This window comes from Ranitomeya variabilis, chromosome 5, assembly GCF_051348905.1.
Source record: "Ranitomeya variabilis isolate aRanVar5 chromosome 5, aRanVar5.hap1, whole genome shotgun sequence".
NCBI lineage: Eukaryota > Metazoa > Chordata > Amphibia > Anura > Dendrobatidae > Ranitomeya > Ranitomeya variabilis.
Genome location: NC_135236.1, coordinates 33,206,798 through 33,230,015, shown reverse-complemented (window position 1 = coordinate 33,230,015; position 23,218 = coordinate 33,206,798). Strand labels below are relative to the sequence as shown.

The following is a 23,218-nucleotide window of genomic DNA, read 5'->3' as shown; positions in this document are numbered from 1 at the left end:
ATTTTGAGATTGTTTTTTTGTGACACATTATACTTTATGATAATAGTAAGTTTAGGTTGATATGTTTTGTGCTTATTTATAAAAAATATCCAAATTTGAGAAAAATGTTAAAAAATTTGCTATTTTCAAATTTGTAATGATTATCCCTTTAAGCTAGATAGTCATACCATTTGAAAACATTAATAAATAATATTTCCCACATGTCAGCTTTACATCTGCACCGTTTGTAAAATGTTCTTTTATTTTGTTAGCATTTTAGGAGGTTTAAAAATGTAGCAGTAATTTTTTATTTTTTTCTAGGAAATTTACAAAATTTATTTTTTTAGGGACCTCTCCATGTTTGAAGTGACTTTAGGGGTCCCACATATTGGGAAAACCCCAAAAGTTATACCATTTTAAAAATAGCACCCCCTGAAAACTGCAGTCAGGTAGTTTATTAACCCTTCAGGTGATTTTCAGGAATTAATGCAAAGTGGCATGACAGAAATGAAAAAGTGTATTTTTTACCGCCTAAATGTTGCTAACTTCGGAACAGGTTACAACAGCCGGCAGATTGTAAGGCCGCTATTTGGTCATGAATTGCCATGACAAACATCAGGACCACAAAATCATGACCTGAGGGCACCAATTGGGATAAAGAGGAAGCCCCCACACTCTGTTATCCATTTACATGCTGTAGTCACTATTAGGCTAAGTTCACACGTTGCAGAATTGCCGCGGAAATTTCCGCGGCAATTCTGCGCCTCCTGCCGCGGGTATATCGCATGCAGAATTAGCATGCATATACCCGCAGAAAACTAGCGTTTTGCAAGCGCAATTAGCTTGCAGAATGCTAGAGTTTTCCAAGCGATCTGTAGCAACGCTTGGAAAACTGACTGACAGGTTGGTCACACTTGTCAAACATAGTGTTTGACAAGTGTGACCAACTTTTTACTATAGATGCAGCCTATGCAGCATCTATAGTAAAAGATAAAATGTTTAAAAATAATTAAAAAAATTAAAAAAAATGGTTATACTCACCTGCAGACCTCAGCGGCGTCCGTTTCTATAGCTGGTGTGCGGTGAAGGGCCTGCGATGACGTCACGGCTTGTGATTGGTCGCATGAGCGGTCACATGCGGTCTCGTGACCAATCACAAGACCGCGACGTCATCGCAGGTCCTTCACCGCACAGCAGCTATAGGAACTGAGGCGGCAGCGTGCAGCGGAGAGGCCGGAAGACTGTGGGGGACATCGAAGGTGAGTATATCGCTATTTTTTATTTTAATTCTTTTATTTTTTACCAATTATATGGTGCCCAGTCCGTGGAGGAGAGTCTCCTCTCCTCCACCCTGGGTACCAACCGCACATGATCTGCTTACTTCCCGCATGGTGTGCACAGCCCCGTGCGGGAAGTAAGCAGATCAATGCACTCCTATGGGTGCAGAATCGCCGCGATTCCGCAATTTTAATGAACATGCTGCGTTTTTTTCTGGAATGCGATTCCGCTCAGGAAAAAAATGCAGCATGTGCACAAAAAATGCGGATTGCATTCTGTTACATAGAATTATTATTATTATTTATTGTTATAGCGCCATTTATTCCATGGCGCTTTACATGTGAGGAGGGGTATACATAATAAAAACAAGTACAATAATCTTAAACAATACAAGTCATAACTGGTACTATATAATATAATAGGATGCTTAATGTTAGCGTTTTTTTCGTGGTTTTATAGCGGTTTTATAGCGAAAAACCGCAAAAAAAACGCAAAAAATATGCTACGTGTGCACACAGCCTTAACAGCAGCATCTTAAGGGTTAAACAGAGTTGGACGGTGCAAACACTGATCTTGGCTGATGCAGCAAGTTGTCAGCTATAGTGGACAGCCGACAGCTGCTGGATTGTCACCTGTATGGGGAGGCTATGCTCTTATATCTCAGGTCAGTTCAAAGACGTATTGGCGGTCATTAAGGGGTTAAGTCTCTGTGTCAGCAGTGAGGTCCTCCTAGGTCTCCTGCCATGGGGTTTCATTTCATTCAAATGTCGACGGATAGTTTGCACTGTTCCAATACACACAAAGGAAATAAACATTTGTAATTGCAATAATGTTCTGGGAGAAATACTTCATTTTCTGAAACAATTTGAAGGCTGCCCACACTGTGTGTGAAGGAATTAGCCACATTAATATGGTTATGTTGGTTAATAGTTATAATGTCCTTGGAAGGTTCCGATCCTACTGAAATGCTCAACTTTCAAATTTCAAGGAAAGCTTCTGTTGATTTTTGTGTTTATTTGAGCACTGTTTATTGATATTGTTCATGTACTGCTAGCCTTTATTATTTGATTACTCTACGGTGATATTATGTGTTCACTACGGCCCGATTTATTAAGACTGGCATTTCGTATGCACTTCCTTGCACCTTGACAACGTACGTTGCAACTTTTGACCAATTTATTGGGGACACATTATTATTATTATTATTTATTGTTATAGCGCCATTTATTCCATGGCGCTTTACATGGTAGGAGGGGTATGCATAATAAAAACAAGTACAATAATCTTAAACAATACAGGTCATAACTGATACAGGAGGAGAGAGGACCCTACCGGCGAGGGCTCACAATCTACAATTGTCACACCTCATCCTGACTCTTTCTTGGTTTCATCTACATTAAACCAACTTTTCATTTCATAAAACATTGTGACTTTTCAAAGTGTTTCACACCAGAATTCTGGGGCTTGAGGTCAAATTCATCATTTGAGGGGGTTTTTAAAGTCACTTTTCTTTTTTTGCCTTGATTTTTTTTGCGCCAAATTCTTGAAAATGGTTCATGCAATTTGCTCAAAATGAAAAAAATGCTCCTTATTTTTATCTTTTAGCTTTTTTTGCATCTTTTCAGAGCAAAAAGTCACATGGTCTGCTAATATATATCAAAATTTGCTTAAAAAAAATATTCGGTGGTACTTAACATCACTTTGAAAAGGGAGGGATGACGAGTAAGTTGGGACAAAAATTTGGGACTTTTTACATATCCGGGAACAATAAGCAAATGCATAAAATGGATAATGAAAGAGACTTAAATATGTACAAATAGCATGAAAAATTTGGCTCAAATAAAAACCAGTTTAAATGCATAAAACAAACTAGACAAAAAAGACAAATGCAATGAACAATATTAGTTGCGCACAGAGGTGGATTTAGTTTAGGCACTATTGGGAAGAGTAATTTTTTTGGTTCAGGTACTATACGCCACTGGTATTTGAGCCTCCACTGATGTTAATCTTCATTTTCCATTTTTGAGTTTCCTTTTTTTTCTCCTCTTCTTCACAGAGCCATAACTCTTTTATTTTGCTGTCCACATAGACATATGAGAACTTGATTTTAGCGGGACATCTTGTACTTTTTAATAACACCATTCATTTTTCCAAATACTGTACTGGAAAATGGGAAAAAAAAAATCCAAGTGGGGAGAAATTGTGAAAAAAAAACGCTATTCCATTTTTGGGAATGGTTTTTATTGTGTACATTTTATGGTAAAAAATGGCCTTGCAGAATGATTCTGCTCATCAGTTTAATTAGAGCGATACCAAACATGCTTATTATTTTAGTGGTGAAAAGGAAAATCAAACATTTGCAAAACAAAATGTTAGGGGGTTGTGTCACCATTTTTCGAGACCAGTAAGATTTTTACTTTTCGATCGATGGAGCTGTGTGATGGCTTACTTAGGTTTTTGTGGTGAGAGACTAAATTTTTAGTGATACCATTTTGGGATAACATTTTGATCACTTGTTATAACAATTTACCATAATTTTGGCATTCTTAAAATTTTTCTGAATGCGGCGATGCCACATATGTGTTTTTTTTTTTTTTTTTTTAATTTATATCTTTATTTTAAATGGAAGAAAACTGGGGTGATTTTAACTTTTTGATTCTATTTCATATTTTGTAAAAAATTTTCTTAACTTTTCATTGCATTTAAGGGGACTTTAAGCTCCGATCATTTGATCGCTTGTACTATAAACAGTAATACCACAGCATGGCTTTATATCGCAAAAATCATGGTCTCCTTTGAAACCCAGCCACAGGCATTTAACAGGTTAACAATCATCACCTGTGAGTCCGCTCCATATACCTGCTTCCAACTTGTGCTGTGCATGTACGCCACAGGTCGTTAAAAGGATAAAGATACAATGGCCTGATTTCATAATTTCCAATTTCGTTTTTTTTTTTGTCTGTTGATATTTGCAGACATTTTCTAATCCAAATTCTACAAAATGCCGCATACGATCCACGGTTTTTGAGCAAAATCCCAAATCCTCTTTAAAGGGAACCTGTCACCCCGTTTTTTCCGTATGAGATAAAAATACTGTTAAATAGGGCCTGAGCTGTGCATTACAATAGTGTATTTTGTGGACCCCGATTCCCCACCTATGCTGCCGAAATACCTTACCAAAGTAGCCATTTTCGCCTGTCAATCAGGCTGGTCTGGTCAGATGGGCGTGGTGTCTTCCCCCAGATCTTGCTTAGTTTTCCGTTGGTGGCGTAGTGGTGTGCGCATGCCCAAGGTCCCGAATCCACTGCGCAGGGGAGTGAAAAGAGCGCGATGTGCGCTATTTCATTGGTGATCGGTGGGGGCGGCCATCTTCCTTTGGCCACGCGTGTGCAGAAGCGGCGCTCTGCTGGCCGCGGCTTCAGGAAAATGGCCGCGGGATGCCGCGCGTGTGCAGATGGAGATTGCGACGGCCATTTTCCTGAAGCAGAGTTCGCATCTCGGCTTCAGGAAAATGGCCGCCGCGATCTCCATCTGCGCACGCGCGGCATCCCACGGCCATTTTCCTGAAGCCGCGGCCAGCAGAGCGCCGCTTCTGCGCACGCGCGGCCAAAGGAAGATGGCCACCCCCACCGATCACCAATGAAATAGCGCACATCGCGCTCTTTTCACTCCCCTGTGCAGTGGATTCGGGACCTTGGGCATGCGCACACCACTACGCCACCAACGGAAAACTAAGCAAGATCTGGGGGAAGACACCATGCCCATCTGACCAGACCAGCCTGATTGACAGGCGAAAACGACTACTTTGGTAACGTATTTCGGCAGCATAGGTGGGGAATCGGGGTCCACAAAATACACTATTGTAATGCACAGCTCAGGCCCTATTTAACGGTATTTTTATCTCATACGGAAAAAACAGGGTGACAGGTTCCCTTTAACTTTGTTTTTAACCAGTTTTTATTTTCATTTTAGACCTAAAATTCACAAATTGCTTAAAAGGTCACAGATTTGAATAAAAATTTGTCAAATTGAAAACTTTGCCAGAAATCTTACTTCAGGCAGGGGCATGCGTCAGATGTGCCAAGAAATGACATTTGGTAAAATATTTTGGATAATCATTGTTTTTGAGGAAAAATGTAAAAAAAAAAAATTAAAAAAAGAGACAAATTAAAAAGTGGCGGAAACTTATAGAGAATAAGGTACAAACATTAAAGCCAATAAAAAGTAGCAAGTTACTCCTGAAACTGGAGAAACAGCAGTGATGAATCGGGGTGTATGCCTGTAATTGCCACTTAATATACTGTCAAGTGTCATTTTTTTGTTTTTCTCTTCTTTGTGACCACAGGCTGAGGACTCACATCTACAGTACTGTCTGGTACCTCATTCTCTCTGCCCAAGTTGTCTATTCCTCCCATTCAAGCTGCCGCCTGAGTATTTCCAGTCTTTCTGGAATATTTCAGAAGGGGGATATTGTTATAGGAGCTGTGATCCCCTTCCATACAGACAGAATACTCCCGAAGCTAACATTTGTAGAAGCCCCTTCTCCAGACACCTGCACCATGTAAGACTCCTTGACATTCTTTAACATGGTATGTAATTAGGTTTGTTATTTCCAGGAACCTCTTTTTACTCTGGTTCTCTTTTCCACACAGGTTTTTATCAGAAAATTTCAAGCAATATCAGGTCATCAGATTCGCCTTGGAGGAAATTAATGGAAGTCCTGGTCTTCTCCGTAATATCACACTGGGCTACCATGCATTGGACTCCTGCTCCATCCTGCCTAGAGAGTTAGAAGGAACGTTGTGGATGATCTCTGGAAATAACCAAGCAGTAGCCAATTATCGTTGTCAAGAAAAGCCAATACTGGCCGCAGTTCTTGGTCACTCCATGTCTACTTATTCCATTCTTATGGCCCATGTGTTGGGAATTTATCGATATCCTCAGGTATGTAGGAGTTTCACAGAGTCAAGATGCCAAATCTTGCCGCATATAATCAATCTTTGTTCGGTTACTCATTTGATAATATTAGTGGGAACATGGCTATATGTGACAGAGCACTGATGTGAGAAAAGGACTGAGGCAAGCAGGAGGTCCTAGACTGACATCCATATAAAAGAAAGAGAAGGGTCCTCAACAACTCAAAGTCTACAACAGTTGCACTATAAAACAAGACTCACATTAGATTCTCAACGGAAAAAAAAGGTACAATTCCTTACAAGCTTATCGTGTCATCAAGGGTAGGAAGACAAGATCAGTGGGAAGAGGCTTTGTGGGCCTCATTTCATCAGGTCAGAAGTGGGGTTGTGCATTCTTAGACTCATGAGCACCTATTGCAGTCCTACATTAAATTTGTAACATTTTGTTTTTTTTCTTTTATATTTTACAGATCAGTCATTTCTCCACCAGTGCTCTTCTAAGTAATCGGGCCATGTTCCCATCTTTTTTCAGAACTGTTCCAAGTGATGATTTCCAGTCAAAGGGTCTGGCTCAACTGTTAATACATTTTGGTTGGACCTGGGTGGGCTTGGTGGGTGTGGGGAATGACTATGGCAATCAAGGAATTCAGGTCATCAAGCAAGAACTCTTCAGATCTGGAGTTTGCGTTGCCTTTACAGAATTCCTCCTTTTTGATCAAGACGATAATTACGCACGATATATCACTAGGGTGATCAAAGAGTCAACTGCTATGGCCGTGGTACTCTTCTCTACAGATACCTACCTCAATCCACTCATGGATGAGATGGTCAGGCAAAAAGTCACCGGCAAGGTGTTTGTGGCCAGTGAAGCATGGTGTAGCTCAACAATTCTGCTGGACGACAAATATTCCACCCTACTTTCAGGTTCCATTGGATTTGCCTTCCACAGTTCAACAATTCCTGGATTTAATGATTACCTCAGAAAAGTTGATCCACTGAATAGTCCCACTGGAATTGTAGCCAAAATATTTTGGGAAAATGTATTTGGATGCAAGTTTACTGAGAGTTCAGACTCTACCATGGACACCAAATTGTGCACCGGAAATGAAAGCCTACTAGCTGTTGACAACGCCTACACTGATGCCTCTAATTTAAGAAGTTCCGTTAATATTTACACTTCAATTTATGTGATAGCTCAGGCTTTGCATGAACTTCAGATGTGTCAGCATGGGGAAGGTCCATTTCAGAGTGGGCAATGTGCTGATATCCTCAATTTCAAACCTTGGCAGGTAGGAATATTGAAGACCATGTTGAAATATTGTGCACTATAAACTCAATATTGGTTACTATGTGTGATAACAATGTACCGTACATTGAGGAAGAAGGGCCCCATACCAGTTCAAAATGGGTTCTCTCCTTTTTTACTGCAAGTTTTCAAATTTCAAATCTAATAGGTTCATCTTCATATAGTTATCATGCGGTTCAAATAATGAATATATTTCCATGTTTTTTTCCTGCTCAGCATTTTTCTAAAGCTTGATTACTTTTTATGAGATGCAGATGCTAACAGAAAGGACAGGTGATAAATGCAACCTTGTACAAGCTGTAATTTAAGACTCCCTTTATATAAAGTCTCTTCATGCGCACAAACTCTCACGGTTCTTCCTCTGTTGTGCAATATTAAAAAGGAGGATTATTAACCTTTTATAGGCACGTAAAGAGACACAAAATGGGATGCAGGATACAGAAACTGCATGTTAGGGCTAGCAGAACGCACCAATTAATAAAGAGATTTATACGAGGTGCATTCGCAGCCCGGGGTCCACCGTGCAGAGGTACCTGCTGCAAAGTAATGGCGGATGGACACTGAGCTCACACGTGGGTTAAACTTCACCCCATGTGAAATGTAAGCGACCTCTGTTGCCTCACAGAGTTGCGCTGTACACAGAAACTAATATTCTAACAAGGGTTGTGCTTGCTTTGGAACTCTTCTGTGCTAACCGCACACATGAAGGAACCAGATGCTAGGCCAAGGCTAATTGGCCCCTCTGACCCTAGCTGTCTGCCTGAGTGTACAGCCCCAAAGCTAAACAGACTCACACCACTTATATACTGAGTGGTAGAGTATCCACTGGCAACAGCCAAACACAAATGATACTAGCGCATGGCCGTGCGGCCATGTGAACCTTTTATAGTTGTAGCTCACCATGACCATCCTAGTGGACCAATAGGAGCTGCTACAAGACCTGAGCGTTTGACCCCCAACCTCCAATGAGAGTTCTTCCCTTGGGCATGCTCAGAAGGAGAAAAGAAGGACTTAGTTCCAGGAGCGTCTGCTCGCCGCCGAACAGTACTGGTTATAATGGCTGAACCTGGAAGGGCAGCAGTAACCAAACGTGCAGTATCTGTCTGAGCCAGGCGCTTGGACCGACGTCTATGCTGAGCAGGCTCCACTGCGGCTGGAGAGGAATGGGAGACCGAAGCGGACATGGCTTGAGATTCCCCCTGTGCAGCGGCAGGAACTCGACACCTAAAACTGCAGATGTGCTAATATACACCTCAACTACCCTGAATCAGGGTTATCTGATGCCACATAAGTGACAAAAGACAAGGATGGAGACTTCAGGAAGGGTGGGAGCAAAAATAAAAATGTTCTTAGCTTGTTCAGCAGCTTTCTACGACTCTCTCTACTGGGAGATCCTATTGGGAAGTCATCGTTTTATCTGCTGGTGTCAAAATTTGAAATGTATCATCCTCTGACTCTCCTCACTCACATACTCTCCCTCTAATACTTCTCTGTAAAGTTAGGATATGAGAATATTTCATCTCTCTCTGTGACAATAAAGCAATGAACTTACTAGCAATGAAAAGGGTTCAGGAACTGCAGGGTACAGTAATGGACACTTCATTCAAGCTGAATCATGATTACCTCATGTAACTTGAGAGTGAAGGGTCTGTAGTGAAGACAAGTAGAGGTAAGTTTAAATGTTGACACACATTCTGTTAGATGTCGAGTTCCCGCCGCTGCACAGGGGAAATCTCGAACCATGTCTTCTGCAATCTCCCATTCTTCCCCAGACGTAGAGGAGCCTGCTCAGCAGAGACGTCGGTCCCAGCATCTTGCTCAAGCTGATGCTGTGAGTCTGCTGTCGTTCCAGGTCCAGCTATTGTAACCAGCATTGATCAGCGGCGAGCAGACGCTCCAGGGACCAAATCCTGCTTTTCGTCTACTGAGTATGCCCATGGGACGACCTCTCATTGGAGGTCGGAGGTCACATGCCCAGGTCCTCAGGCAGCTCTGATTGGACCACTGGCATGGTCCCGGAAGGCTGCAACTATAAATGGTGCGCTAGTATAATCTCAAAATGTGGTGTGTATGGATGCTTGTATGTTTTGGTGAAAGATCCTAATTTATCCCCTTCCCTTGTGTTGTTGACTGAGTGTGGGTGATTGGAGCTGACTAGCGCCAGTTAATGCCATCCAAGACTGGGCATGTTTTTTACAGCATCATAAGCAGTGTTCGCCAGTGTGGCGCCGTGCACAACTAGTGTGTTTTCCTGTGCCTAGTTACGGTGGTTAGTGGCGTCCGCCAGAGCAGCACTGCGCGCACTCAGTGCACTAAATTTATTATTATTATTAGGTTTTCCCCTGGCACCACAGGTGCGGCGCCGAGAGCTAGTGGGTCTAGAGGGACTCTAACCTCGTGTCCTTTGGGCAGAGTCCTATGACCGAACACTAGCATTCATTCAGTGGTATTGTGGCTCTGTGACGCAACAGGGTCTGCCTCCATACATACCGGGTGACGTTAAACCATGTGTGTTCTCTTTATACCGCCATATACTGTCCTCCATTACTGAGCAGCAGGTAATATCTCTGCACGGTGGTTCTCGGTCTGCGAACGCACCTTATATCTTCCTTTATATTATTCGATGCGTTCTGCCAGCCCTAACACATTCCTTGGCAAACAAGTGATGGAACATGACCATTTTACCTAGAGAAGAGCTTTTATGGACATGATATGCAAAAATTTATAGCCATTATTATTAGCAAGGCCTTGAAATAAGTAAAGACGGTTAGGTAGGACTTATAGTCAATGTTCAATTGTTCACCTGTTGGACTAAACCAGTCTTAAAAATGGGAGTCCTGTATCTCCTTCTAAAATGGGTCAGCAGTCCCAGGATCATTGGAGCATATGTGCACAGATAGTTTGTTCTAAGAAAATTCATATTATTCTACAAAGACAATGATATTCTGTCAGAATTCCTCTAAACGCAAATCCAATAAAGGTTATGTGTTTATTTTCACAGCTGACACATTACATACAAAATGTCCATGTGAAATTAAGCAATGGAAGAGAAGTCTTCTTCGATAGAAATGGAGATGTCCCAGCTATGTATGATATTGTTAACTGGCAGCTTGGAAGTGATGGGGTCATGAAACATGTCAGAGTAGGAAGCTATGATACTGCAGCCACTGATGGGAACGTCTTCAATATTGATGGTAGTGGAATTGTCTGGCCTTCAGGAAATCACCAGGTAGAGTACAGTATATACAGTATATTTGTAAACATTTTTCAGAATTTCAGGCTCTCATTGGTTATATTAATCCTTCATATAAAGGTCCCGACATCTGTCTGCAGTCAGAGTTGTCCTTTAGGTTCCAGAAAAGTGATCATAGAAGGAAAACCGTCCTGTTGTTTCCAGTGCGTCCCATGTCCTCAAGGAGAAATCTCGAACCAAACAAGTAAGTCCATCAAAGCCTTACTTAATGAGTATCAAGAATCAAGATCAACCGAGTATAAAAAATCAGATGAACAAAACGAGAAAACTGGAAGTATTAAAAAATAGCTAATGAAAAGTCAAGGTGGCCATAAACGTACAAATACAGTGGGTATGGAAAGTATTCAGACCCCTTTACATTTTTCACTCTTTGTTTCATTGTAGCCATTTGGTTAATTCAAAAAAGTTCATTTTCTCTCATTAATGTACACTCTGCACCCCATATGTAACTGAAAGAAAACAGAAAGGTAGTACTTTTTGCAAATGTATTAAAAAAGAAAAACTGAAATATCACAAGGCCATAAGTATTCAGACCCTTTGCTCAGTATTGAGTAGAAGCACCTTTTGAGCTAGTACAGCCATGAGTCTTCTTATAAAATGATGCAACAAGTTTTTCACCCCTGGATTTGGGGATCCTCGGCCATTCTTCCTTGCAGATCCTCTACAGTTCCGTCAGGTTGGATGGTGAATGTTGGTGGACAGCCATTTTCAGGTCTCTCCAGAGATGCTCAATTGGGTTTCGGTCAGGGCTCTGGCTGAGACAGTCAAGAATGGTCACAGAGTTGTTCTGAAGCCACTCCTTTGTTATTTTAGCTGTGTGCTTAAAGTTGTTGCCTTGTTAGAAAGTGAACCTACGGCAAAGTCTGAGTGGTTTTTCATCCAGGATAGCTCTGTACTTGGCCGCATTCATGTTTCCTTCAATGACAACCAGTCGTGCTGTCCCTGCAGCTGAAAAACACCCCTATAGCATGATGCTGCCACCACCATGTTTCACTGTTGGGAAAGTATTGGGCAGGTGATGAGCAGTGCCTGGCCTTCTCCACACTTACCATTTAGAATTATCACAAAAAAGGTCTATCTTCATCTCATCAGACCAGAGAATCTTATTTCTCATAGTCTGGGAGTCCTTCATGTGTTTTTTAGCAAACTCTATGTTAGGGGTCGAGTTCCCGCCTCTGCACAGGGGGAATCTCGGGCCATCTCCGCTGCGGTCTCCCATTCTTCTGCCGCAGTGGAGCCTGCTCAGCGGAGACGTCAGTCCCAGCACCTTGCTCAGTCTCACTCTGTGCAAAGGGTTACTGCTGCTTTTCCAGCTTCTGCCATTGAAGCCAGTGCTGGGCAGCGGCGAGCAGATGCTTTTGGGACTAAGTCCTGCTTTTCCTCTACTGAGCATGCCCAGGGCAAGATCTCCCATTGGAGATCGAGGGTCACATGCTCAGATACTGCAGCAGATCCCATTGGTCCTCCAGGAAGGTCCTGAAGGTGCTCAACTTCTGTGGCAGCCTCCCATTGGTCCTTTTGGGAAGGTCCTGTACATGCTGCAGCTATAAAAGGTTCGCATGACCGCACGGCCATGTGCTAGTGTACATTTGTATACGTGTGTGTGTTGATGAGTGCAAGTCGTTCTTAAATATCCCTTCCCTATTGTATGACTGTTCGCATAAGGTGTATGTCTGCTATCTAGCGCCCGACTGAACTCTCAGCGTTATAACACACGAAACAGCGTCCACTACTGTGACTGCCAGTACGGCGCCACGCGCCATTAGAGCGCTTCCTTAGCCAAAGTCTGGGTGGTTAGTGGCATCCGCCAGTACGGCACAGTTCGCACTCTTGTGCTCAAAATTATTATTTCTATTTATCTCTTACACCCAGTAGCGGTGTCAAGTGCAAGTAGTCTAGATGGACTCAAATCCCGAGTCTTGGGACTGAATTCGGTGACTCCTTGCTTGTGCTCTTTTGTGCAGTACCACGGTCCTGTGACTTAACAGGGTTCGCTTCCACCGCCATATAGCGCTGCCATATGCTAGCAGCAGGTTCTCACCTGCATGGTGGATCCCAGACTGCGAACGCACCTAATAACATCTCACCTTTTACTCGGTGCATTCCGCCAGTCCTAACACTCTATGCGGGCTTTCATATGTCTTGCACTGAGGAGGGGCTTCCGTTGGGCCACTCTACCATAAAGGCCCGACTGGTGAGGGCTGCAGTGATAGATGACTTTGTGGAACTTTCTCCCATCTCCCTACTGCATCTCTGGAGCTCTGCCACAGTGATCTTGGGGTTCTTTTTTACCTCTCTCACCAAGGCTCTTCTCCCATGATTGCTCAGTTTGGCTGGACGGCCAGGTCTAGGAAGACTTCTGGTGGTCTCAAACATCTTCCATTTAAGGATTATGGAGTCCACTGTGCTCTTAGGAACCTTGAGTACTGCAGAATTTCTTTTGTAACCTTGGCCAGATCTGTGCCTTGTCACAATTCTGCTTCTGAGCTGCTTGGCTAGTTCCTTTGACCTCATGATTCTCATTTGGTCTGATATGCACTATAAGCTGTGAGGTCTTATATAGACAGGTGTGCGCCTTTCCAAATCAAGTCCTATCAGTTTAATTAAACACAGCTGGACTCCAATGAAGGAGTAGAACCATCTCAAGGAGGATCACAAGGAAATGGACAGCATGTGACTTAAATATGAGTGTATGGGCAAAGGGTCTGAGTACTTATGACCCTGTGATATTTCAGTTTTTCTTTGTTATTAAATTTGCAAAAATTTCAACATTTCTGGGTTTTTTTTCAGTCAAGATGGGGTGCAGTGTACATTAATGAGAAAAAAGTAACTTCTTTGAATTAACCAAATGGCTGCAATGACCAAAGAGTGAAAAATTTAAAAGGGTGTGAATACTTTCTGTACCCACTGTATAATCCCATAATTATCTATGACAAGCATATTCTTAAGTCAGTCCATGCTATAATGGGGAGCACAAAATAATTGATCTGAGTCCAGTTCATTCACAGTGGAAAGGACTGATACTCATTGCAAAAGTGTGAATTCAAGCAGTGACAAATGCAGTACCAACTGAGGGCTGCAGCATAGTCGGTAAATCAGGGTTAGGCTACGGTGATCAAGTTTACGGTATAAAAGCCAAATAGAAGAGTCAAATAGGACTTAAATTACTATGTAGGAAAACCCATAAAATAGAACCTACATTATGGCTATGTGTTCTGATGATTTACAAGAGGAGTATGTGAAACATATGGCTAGGAAGTCGAAAACCTAAGCATAATTTAGAGTGAGGGAAAGGACCACGTAAAGATGATGTCCTAGTTAAGCCTCGATTTGGCAAATCATTACAACAATTCATCATCATATCTGATATTGATACCTACAATAAAAATATAGTAAATTTAAAAAAAAAAGTTTGGTAAGCAGATCACTTAATTAGAAAGTGTTTTAACAGGTTTGTCTACCTTTGAGCATTATTTTACAGTTTAAATATAAATAATGTAACTAATCCTCTAGTGTTCCAAAAGTATTGCCTGTGTTATACTCCAGAGCTGCACTCACTATTCTGTTCATTATTATTGGAAACAGCCAAAAGGCTTATCTATGAGAAAATTATAGAGAAAGTTAGGGAACAGAGAATGGCCTTGGAGTAAAGTTTTGTTACTTTCTGCTTAGATTCGATTGATTGTCTAAAATGTCCTTGGAATTTGTGGCCAAATCCTGGGAAAGACCAATGTGTACCGAAGACCACCGAATACCTGGCATACGAAGATGTGCTGGGATCCACCTTGGCTGCTGTCAGTGCAATCTCCGGCATCATTCCTCTCTCTATTTTGGGACTCTTTGCATATAAGAAGAGCACTCCTATAGTCAGAGCCAACAACTATACCTTAAGTTGTCTCCTTCTTGGGTCTATTTCATTATGTTTTCTTTGTTCTCTAGTGTTTATTGGCTACCCAAAGCCTGGGACATGTCTACTGAGACAAGTTTTCTTTGGTATGGCTTTTGCCCTTTGTGTTTCTTGCATCTTGGCTAAAACCATTATGGTTGTCTTTGCTTTCATGGCCACCAAGCCTGGCGGCAATTTGAGCAAATGGACAAAACCTCAAGTGTCCTACATCATCGTATTCACTTGCTCTTTCGTTCAGTTTATCTTATGCGTATTTTGGATGAATCTGGCTCCTCCATTTCCAGAAAATAATATAAATACTCAACCTGGAGTTATTATAATTCAATGCAATGAGAACTCTCCAATTGCCTTCTGGTGTATGCTGGGATATCTTGGTTTCCTGGCCACCATCAGCTTCATGGTGGCTTTCATCGCTAGGCGTCTTCCTGATAGTTTCAATGAAGCTAAATTCATTACATTCAGCATGTTGGCCTTTCTCAGTGTTTGGATATCCTTCATCCCAGCTTCTCTAAGTGCTCGTGGAAAGTATACAGTAGCTATGGAGATCTTTGCCATCTTGACCTCCAGTTGGGCTCTTGTCTTCTGTATGTTTCTACCAAAATGTTATATCATACTGTTTAAACCTGACATGAACTCAAGAGATCATCTTACTGTTGGAAAAAATAAAGGTCGGACTTAGGTAGTGAGCAGAGTTTCAATGTAGCAGTCACCAATAAAGCTTGAAAAAAAGTCCAAAGCTGCCTATATTCTTTGAGAAGCTTTTTCAGCCAATAGCATTTCAACAGATTCCCCTTTGCCCATGCACAGCTTGCTTGGCTGAGTATAAATTAGTTTTCAATAGTTAGAGTGCAAAAGTATGGATCAGGCTTTATTTCTCCTGGTGTCCACTACTAGATGTTTGGTGTCCTGTCATGATTCTCAATGGCGAGAGAACATAGCCCAGCATATATGAGAACTAGCTCTTGGAAGATGGAAACTATACTGACCATGAACTAAACCTGCCGCACAACTAGAAGTGGCCGGGTAGCATGCCTACGTTTTTTTATCCCTAGATGCCCAGCGCCAGCCGGAGAACTACCTAATCCTAGCAGAGGAAAAGACAGTCCTGGCTCACCTCTAGAGAAATTTTCCCAAAAGGCAGACAGAGGCCCCCACATATATTGGCGGTGATTTAAGATGAAATGACAAACGTAGTATGAAAATAGGTTTAGCAAAATCGAGGTCCGCTTACTAGATAGCATGAAGACAGAAAGGGCACTTTCATGGTCAGCAGAAAACCCTATCAAAACACCATCCAGAAATTACTTTAAGACTCTAGCATTAACTCATAACACCAGAGTGGCAATTTCCGCTCACAAGAGCTTTCCAGACACAGTAACGAAACAGCAGCTGTGAACAGGAACAAAATGCAAAAACACACAAAGACAAAAGTCCAACTTAGCTGGGAGTTGTCTAGTAGCAGGAACATGCACAGAAAGGCTACTGATTACATTGTTGACCGGCATGAAACTGACAGAGGAGCAAGGTTATATAGCGACTCCCACATCCTGATAGGAGCAGGTGAACAGAGGGGATGATGCACACAAGTTAAATTCCACAAGTGGCCACCGGGGGAGCCCAGAATCCAATTTCACAACAGTGTCCACTAAGATGTTTGGTGTCTACCATGTTGTTGGTTGCGAGACATTTATAATAAGAAGCATTACATTGCATCTAATCCAGAATCCAGAACTAACTGCATCTGTTGTATTATCCATTGTAACATCTATTTTTATTCATTACCTGACAGATTAGTCAAAAAGGTTTTCCTATGAAGAGTAAACCCTAGAATATATTCTACTATGAATGTCACTCATTGAGTGGAGGTTTCCACTGTCTGTGAGCATTTGACGGGTAGAATTAGGTTGCTTCCCACTTTAATCTAAAATGTTACGGGATCCAAGCAGTAAGAATATTCAGATAATGATTTTAAGTATACTGTCCTCAATATGGAACCTGCAACATCAAGTAGGAAAAGTCATGGAATTATCAAAATGACGGGATGGATAGACATGTTAACATGACTGGTGGTTGTGGAACCACTGTGCCACGGACCAGGAAGAGCCTGTAGGGGCATAACTAAGTGACCACCTGGTTCTTCACAAATCCAGCATAGTCAACTAATAATTTAAAACATAACTTTTACTAATTTCTAGTTAAAATTGGTACCAGACAACAAACATATATAAAGTGCTCAATATTACCAGTGCACATATAAAAAAGGTTTGGTCTCACCCGATTTCTGAGTCTTTTTCTGGGGTCACGCTTATGCTTTTAAGACCTAATTGAGAGCATTCCGGGGGGGGATCTGACTTCCCTGTCGTGCCCACTGTGAGAGACTCCCGCCCTTACAAGGGCAGTACCCAAGTGTAGAGCTGCCTTCAAATGCCCATGGAACATATGGCCTCCCTGGGTATTATGTATATCGCTTCCCAACGCGTTTCCCCCCCTGTTCAGAATGGCGCCAGTACAAAGAGGAAGTGAGGAAATACGCCAGCAATCTGATAGTTCCACCCACTACCCTATATAATGACAACAGATTTTTGGGTAATTGGCAGATAGCATACCCCTATGGAGAGAGACACATAATATAGTGAAGGGTCTCACTAGCCACTGCAGGAGACTAACTTAGATAACTTCCCCTGACGAACCCCCTGAACAGGGGGGGAAATGCGTTGGGAAGCGATATACATAATACCCAGGGAGGCCATATGTTCCATGGGCATTTGAAGGCAGCTCTACACTTGGGTACTGCCCTTGTAAGGGCGGGAGTCTCTCACAGTGGGCACGACAGGGAAGTCAGATCGCAATATTCTCCCCCCGGAATGCTCTCAATTAGGTCTTAAAAGCATAAGCGTGACCCCAGAAAAAGACTCAGAAATCGGGTGAGACCAAACCTTTTTTATATGTGCACTGGTAATATTGAGCACTTTATATATGTTTGTTGTCTGGTACCAATTTTAACTAGAAATTAGTAAAAGTTATGTTTTAAATTATTAGTTGACTATGCTGGATTTGTGTCTTATTGGTAGTCAGTAAGGTCTGGAGAAGATTGCTCAGTCAAAATTATTGCTGAATCACCTGGTTCTTCACTAGAGCCCCGGATGGTGTGGTTAGACTTCAGACTCAGATGGATGCCAGGTGCTACTCCAGGACAGACCCGGGAGCCGCAGCAGCTGATGCCAAAAAAGGGAGTGGAGGGATGGACTCACCTTTCCAGCACTTCGCCACACAGCAGTTTCCTCTTCTGAAGCTGGCAGCTGATTTCAGCATGCAAGCGACGGGAGCGCAAGAGTTATGTGTACGCCTAACCTCTGATTGGCCGACCTAAAAAGCAAAGCCATAATATGAGGAATTAAAATTCTGCCAATACTCAAGAATAAACCCAGCAAAAAAGGGCAACACTATTTACCTGCCCAAGTCTCAGAACAAATTAACAACCAGGATGCAGCAAACCCATATAATAAAATGGCAGAAACACAGGTGCAAAATACTGATGAGACAACCACTCACAACCTTCCAATTCATGGAGGGGGAGATTGCTAACTATAAAAATTGCACACACCAAAAAGGATTGCATAGGGGGCTGTGTTTATTCTTGAATTTTGGGTGAATTTTAGTTCCTCTGATTATGGCTTTGCTTTTTATTTAGTATTAGGATTTGCAAGTATTAGGACCCTTTATACGGGTTGCGAGCTTCAGTATTTTGGCCAAAATATCGACCAAGACCTCATATATTATATACTTTTGCACTTAGTTTATATTCAGGGTGCAGCCAAGCCCCTCAGTGTTGGCATTGTAAACTAGGGTGTTTGTCCTCATGGGGTGCAATTAGCCTGCCTATTCTAAAGTATGGGCGTCAATAATAGGCTGTAAGCCAGACACTGTGCACTATCTGTGTGTGACCTATACAAGGCTTTTGTGTGCAATTTTTACTCTAAGCAATCAATTCCTCAATGTATTGGTAGGTTGTGAGTGGTTGACTCATCAGTATATTGCACCTTTGTTTCCGTCATCTTTATTATATGGCCACCGATTTCAAAGACTATCATGGTGCAGAGCAAAACGGCAATGGAGACTGGAACTGAGGTTTATCCATTTCAAAGATTAGTAAGACTTTTGTTTTTGATGCAATGAAAGACAAAGATAAGTCTAGACATACTAAATTAATTAAAATTTTTAAAAATTCCATTTTCTGATCATTTGCATATCATTACCATGTTTATCAATTCCACGATTTACATAATTTCATGACTTTTTTTGTGTTGCAAATGCTTAGGGGTATATACCACAAAATCCTATGAAGAGAAAACCTTTTTGATTAGTGAATGTGCTGCAATACTGCAGCTAAAAACCATATGATATAAGGCTTTACTGTAAGTCAGCCAAGTTTTGTGATGCTAGTTTTCTTATTGTAATTACTCATGGTATTTTATCTGTGAAAATCAAAATTAGTAATGTAAAAATCATAAAAAAGAGGATTCATGAGGAGAGGAGAAATTCATTAGAGATGACTGAATGTGTTTAAAAAACCTTCGCCAATCTTGAAATGGGCATGAACATAGCACATCCATTTGTTTTTCGCCTCCTGCACTTTTACTAACAGTTTGTCTGGTACCATGATCCCCCTCAATCACTCTAATCCACCCCCACATGGCCCCCACCTGTGCAATGCCAGTTCAGAACTCCAGTTCAGTCCAGAGATATTGTTATCACTTCTGCATCCTCCTCTGCTTCCTCCTCTTCCTCTAGGACTACCACCTTCTCCCACAAACTATTCAAAGTGTGCTCCAGCATGTAGATGACCAGAATAGTGCTAACAATCTTGGGAGCCATTTCAAAACTGTGCAGAAGGGTGCAGAGGTACTTCATCTGTGCCCGCTCTGCCAGCATGATTTGCTACAGGTTCATACTGCGTTGGGCCAGACTGTGCAAAATGTCACACTACACCAGGGGTCTTTGCTGCGGCCACAGTTGCTGCAACATATGTAGAGTGGAATTCCACCATGTCTGCACAATGGATATCAACCAGTTAAACGTTAGCTCGAAAGACCTCTGTAGCAATGCAAGTCAATTACACATGGGGTGTGGACGCCAGAAATGAACACATAGTGACTGTGCTTTTTGCAGCAGCTCATCGAGGCTGGTATAGTAGAGTGGAAATTGCTCTACCACCAGGTCGAGGACGTGAGCCATGCAAGGCATGCATGTGAAGTTGCCCCAGCATAGGTCTGCCACCAGGTTTGCACTGTTATCACACATGGCCTTCCCTGACTCCAGGTTCAGTGGAAACAGCCATTGATCAAACTTGGCATGGATAGCTGTCCACAATGCTTTATCTGTGTCACTGGGTCCTCTAAGGCATATTAATATAAACACTGCCTGATTGTAATTTTCCCTGACTTCACAGTACGGAGGTGGGGGGAATCTCTCTGCACTGCTGGAAAGCATATTTTATTAAGGAAGAGGTTGAGGGCACAGGTGGATGCCCTACAGGATGTGGAGGAGGCAGTGGAAGAAGTGTTAGATACAGAGGTTTGTCCCACAAGCTTTGGGAATTTCAAGATTTAATGTCTAGTGACACCTTGGTGTCTAGTGTTTTAGTTCTCCGTCTCCTGGTGTGTAGTAGTTTACTTCTCCAAAACTAGGCTTTTAGTAGTTTAGTGCCCCAACCCCTCTTGTCTAGTAGCTTAGTTCTCCAGCTTCCAGTGTGTAGTGGTTTAATTATCCAACCCTAGGTGTTTAGTAGTTTAGTTCACCAAACCCTGTTGTCTAGTAGCTTAGTTATCCATCTTATGGTGTGTAGTGGTTTATTTCTCCAACCCCAAGCACCTTGGAAGCCTTGTGGATTTCAAAACTTGTGGAGCGGCCCCTTCCTCGCCTGACCCCACTGCCACCAGAGTCACCCAGTGCCCAGTCAGCAAGCTTCAACACCCCTGGCCATGCTTGCTCGTCCTGGTGTCATTGTTGAAATGCACCCTGTCAAACAAAGATTTTTTTTCAAGGAATGGGTGATGTTGTCTGCGACATGCTGGTGTAGTGCAGGCACATCTTTTAGAGAAGTAATTGCGACTGAGCAACTAGCACTGGGGGACTGTGACAGCCATCAGCTTTTGGAAACCACCTGTATCCACCAGGTAGAAAGGCTGTATTTCCGTGGTAAAACAGATTAGATTGGCCAACCTATTTGTCAAGGATTTCATCCAATTATCACAAAGATCACAAGCTGAGAGTCACGCAGAACCATCCACTGTGATCTTTCGATAGAAGAGCTCTCAGCTGGCCCCTATATTCCCGACAATTACACAATTGGGGGGGTGATAAACCAAGAAGGCCGCAGGATGTTTCCGATAACTAGTTAACGGAAAACTAATAGTGTGTGTACGACATATCCACCTCTGGATTTCAGGGCATGGAATTTGTGTATATACTGCCATACAATCACTGCTAACTCCACAATAACCCCACAATACTCGCTGCCACCACCAATCCTTGTTTTTATTAAAAAAAATAAATACAGGCCGATTGTGCACCATTCTTCTTTTGAGGTCCACACCATCAGGGTTTTCCATTGCTTCTCCCCCAGAGTAGCGGTCATATACTGTCACCCATGCTTACCGACCCACTTCCTTGACCACTTTTCTGCCTGGCTGCCGCACTTCATGTCCCCAGAATTGCCAACTGTTATCCTGGGAGACTCCAACATTCAAATAAACAGCCCAACCTCCCCATCTGAATCCCAGCTTCTATCTCTAACCACTTCACTTGTACATAATACACTTTACTTGTCCATTATACAGTAATAGAAGTTTTCAAAAAACTGCGCAATTATAATATTTCTACTCTGGGGAAATTGATGACATTTTAGTGGTGTGTGGCAATAATTTGGTGAAATGTTTGTACTCCAAGTTGGGCCTCCTTCACGTGTGTTGCCTGTAGCAGTAGGGCTCCCAGATCGGCAGTCAACTACCAGTGTTACCATAATTACCATCTTGCGCCCCCTTCATGTCATGTGCAGCCCCCATCCTGCGCCCTCATCCTGTTTTGTACGCCTCTATCTTGTCATGTGCTACTCTCTTCCTGTGCCCTTATCCTGTCATGTGCTCCCATCCTGCGCCCCAATTCTGGTATGTGCTGCCCCCATCCTGGTATGTGCTACTCCAATTCTGCGCCCCCATCCTGTCATGTGGTGCTCTCATCCTGCATCCCCATCCAGTCATGTGAATCTCCCATCCTGCGCCCCCATTCTGTCATGTGCTGCTCACATCCTGTGCCCAATTCTGTATTATTGTTCTGTGTGCCCCTTTGATAGTCACAGTAACCTGAGTTCCTCTATAACAAAAAGTGCTGACATAACATTGAATAATGTCCCGAGTCTCCCCCCTGTACAGCTCCCCTCTACACAGTATGATGCTCTCTTATACACAGTATAATGCTCCCTCATTGTATAGTACCACCCACCCAGTATACAGGCCCCTTAGTAGCCCCCAAACTATTTGATGGCTCCAACACTGTAAAATGACCCCCTCACTGTAATCTCCACACTATATGATGGCCCCCTAGATAGCCTCCATATGGTATAATGCACCAAATAGTCCTCAATATAGTGTAATGCACCCCCATAGGACTCCATATAGTATAATGCACTCCCCATAGGCCTACTCTATATTGTATAATGCACCACCATAGGCAGACTCTATAGCATAAGGCAGCCCCCATAGACAGACTCTGTAGTATAAGGCAGCCCCCCACAGGCAGACTCTATAGTATAAGGCAGCACCCCATAGGCAGACCCTGTAGTATAAGGCAGCACCCCATAGGCAGACTCTGTAGTGTAAGGCAGCACCCCATAGGCAAACTCTGTAGTATAATGCAGCCCCCCACAGGCAGACTCTATAGTATAAGGCAGCACCCCATAGGCAGACCCTGTAGTATAAGACAGCACCCCATAGGCATACTCTGCAGTATAAGGCAGTACCCCATAGGCAGACTCTGTAGTGTAAGGCAGCACCCCATAGGCAAACTCTGTAGTATAATGCAGCCCCCCACAGGCAGACTCTATAGTATAAGGCAGCACCCCATAGGCAGACCCTGTAGTATAAGACAGCACCCCATAGGCATACTATGTAGTATAAGGCAGCACCCCATAGGCAGACTTGTAGTGTAAGGTAGCACCCCATAGGCAAACTCTGTAGTATAATGCAGCACCCCCACAGGCAGACTCTGTAATATAATGCAGCACCCCCACAGGCAGATTCTGTAGTATAAGGCAGCACCCCCCATAGGCAGACTCTGTAGTATAAGGCAGCACCCCCCACTGGCAGACCCTGTAGTATAAGGCAGCATCCCCCTCACAGGCAGACATTGTAGTATAAGGCAGCACCCCCCACAGGCAGACCATGTAGTATCAGCACTCCATCAAAGGCAGACCCTGTAGTATAAGGCAGCACCCCCCCACAGGCAGACCCTGTAGTATAAGGCAGCACCTCCCCCACAGGCAGACTCTGTAGTGTAAGGCAGCACCCCCTCCCAAAGGCAGA

At 42.8% G+C, this 23,218-nt stretch overlaps 1 protein-coding gene across 1 annotated transcript in view; it reads left to right on the top strand.

Annotated features, from left to right (window-relative positions):
• Nucleotides 1-15,318, top strand: part of LOC143774792 (extracellular calcium-sensing receptor-like) — a 29,824-nt gene extending 14,506 nt beyond the window's left edge. The window contains exons 3-8 of the mRNA XM_077262560.1: nt 5,603-5,818; nt 5,910-6,201; nt 6,644-7,462; nt 10,481-10,708; nt 10,793-10,916; nt 14,405-15,318. Of these exons, the coding sequence (XP_077118675.1) occupies nt 5,603-5,818; nt 5,910-6,201; nt 6,644-7,462; nt 10,481-10,708; nt 10,793-10,916; nt 14,405-15,318 (2,593 nt within the window). The remainder of the gene's footprint in view (nt 1-5,602; nt 5,819-5,909; nt 6,202-6,643; nt 7,463-10,480; nt 10,709-10,792; nt 10,917-14,404) is intronic.
• The last annotated feature ends 7,900 nt before the right edge of the window (nt 15,319-23,218 follow it).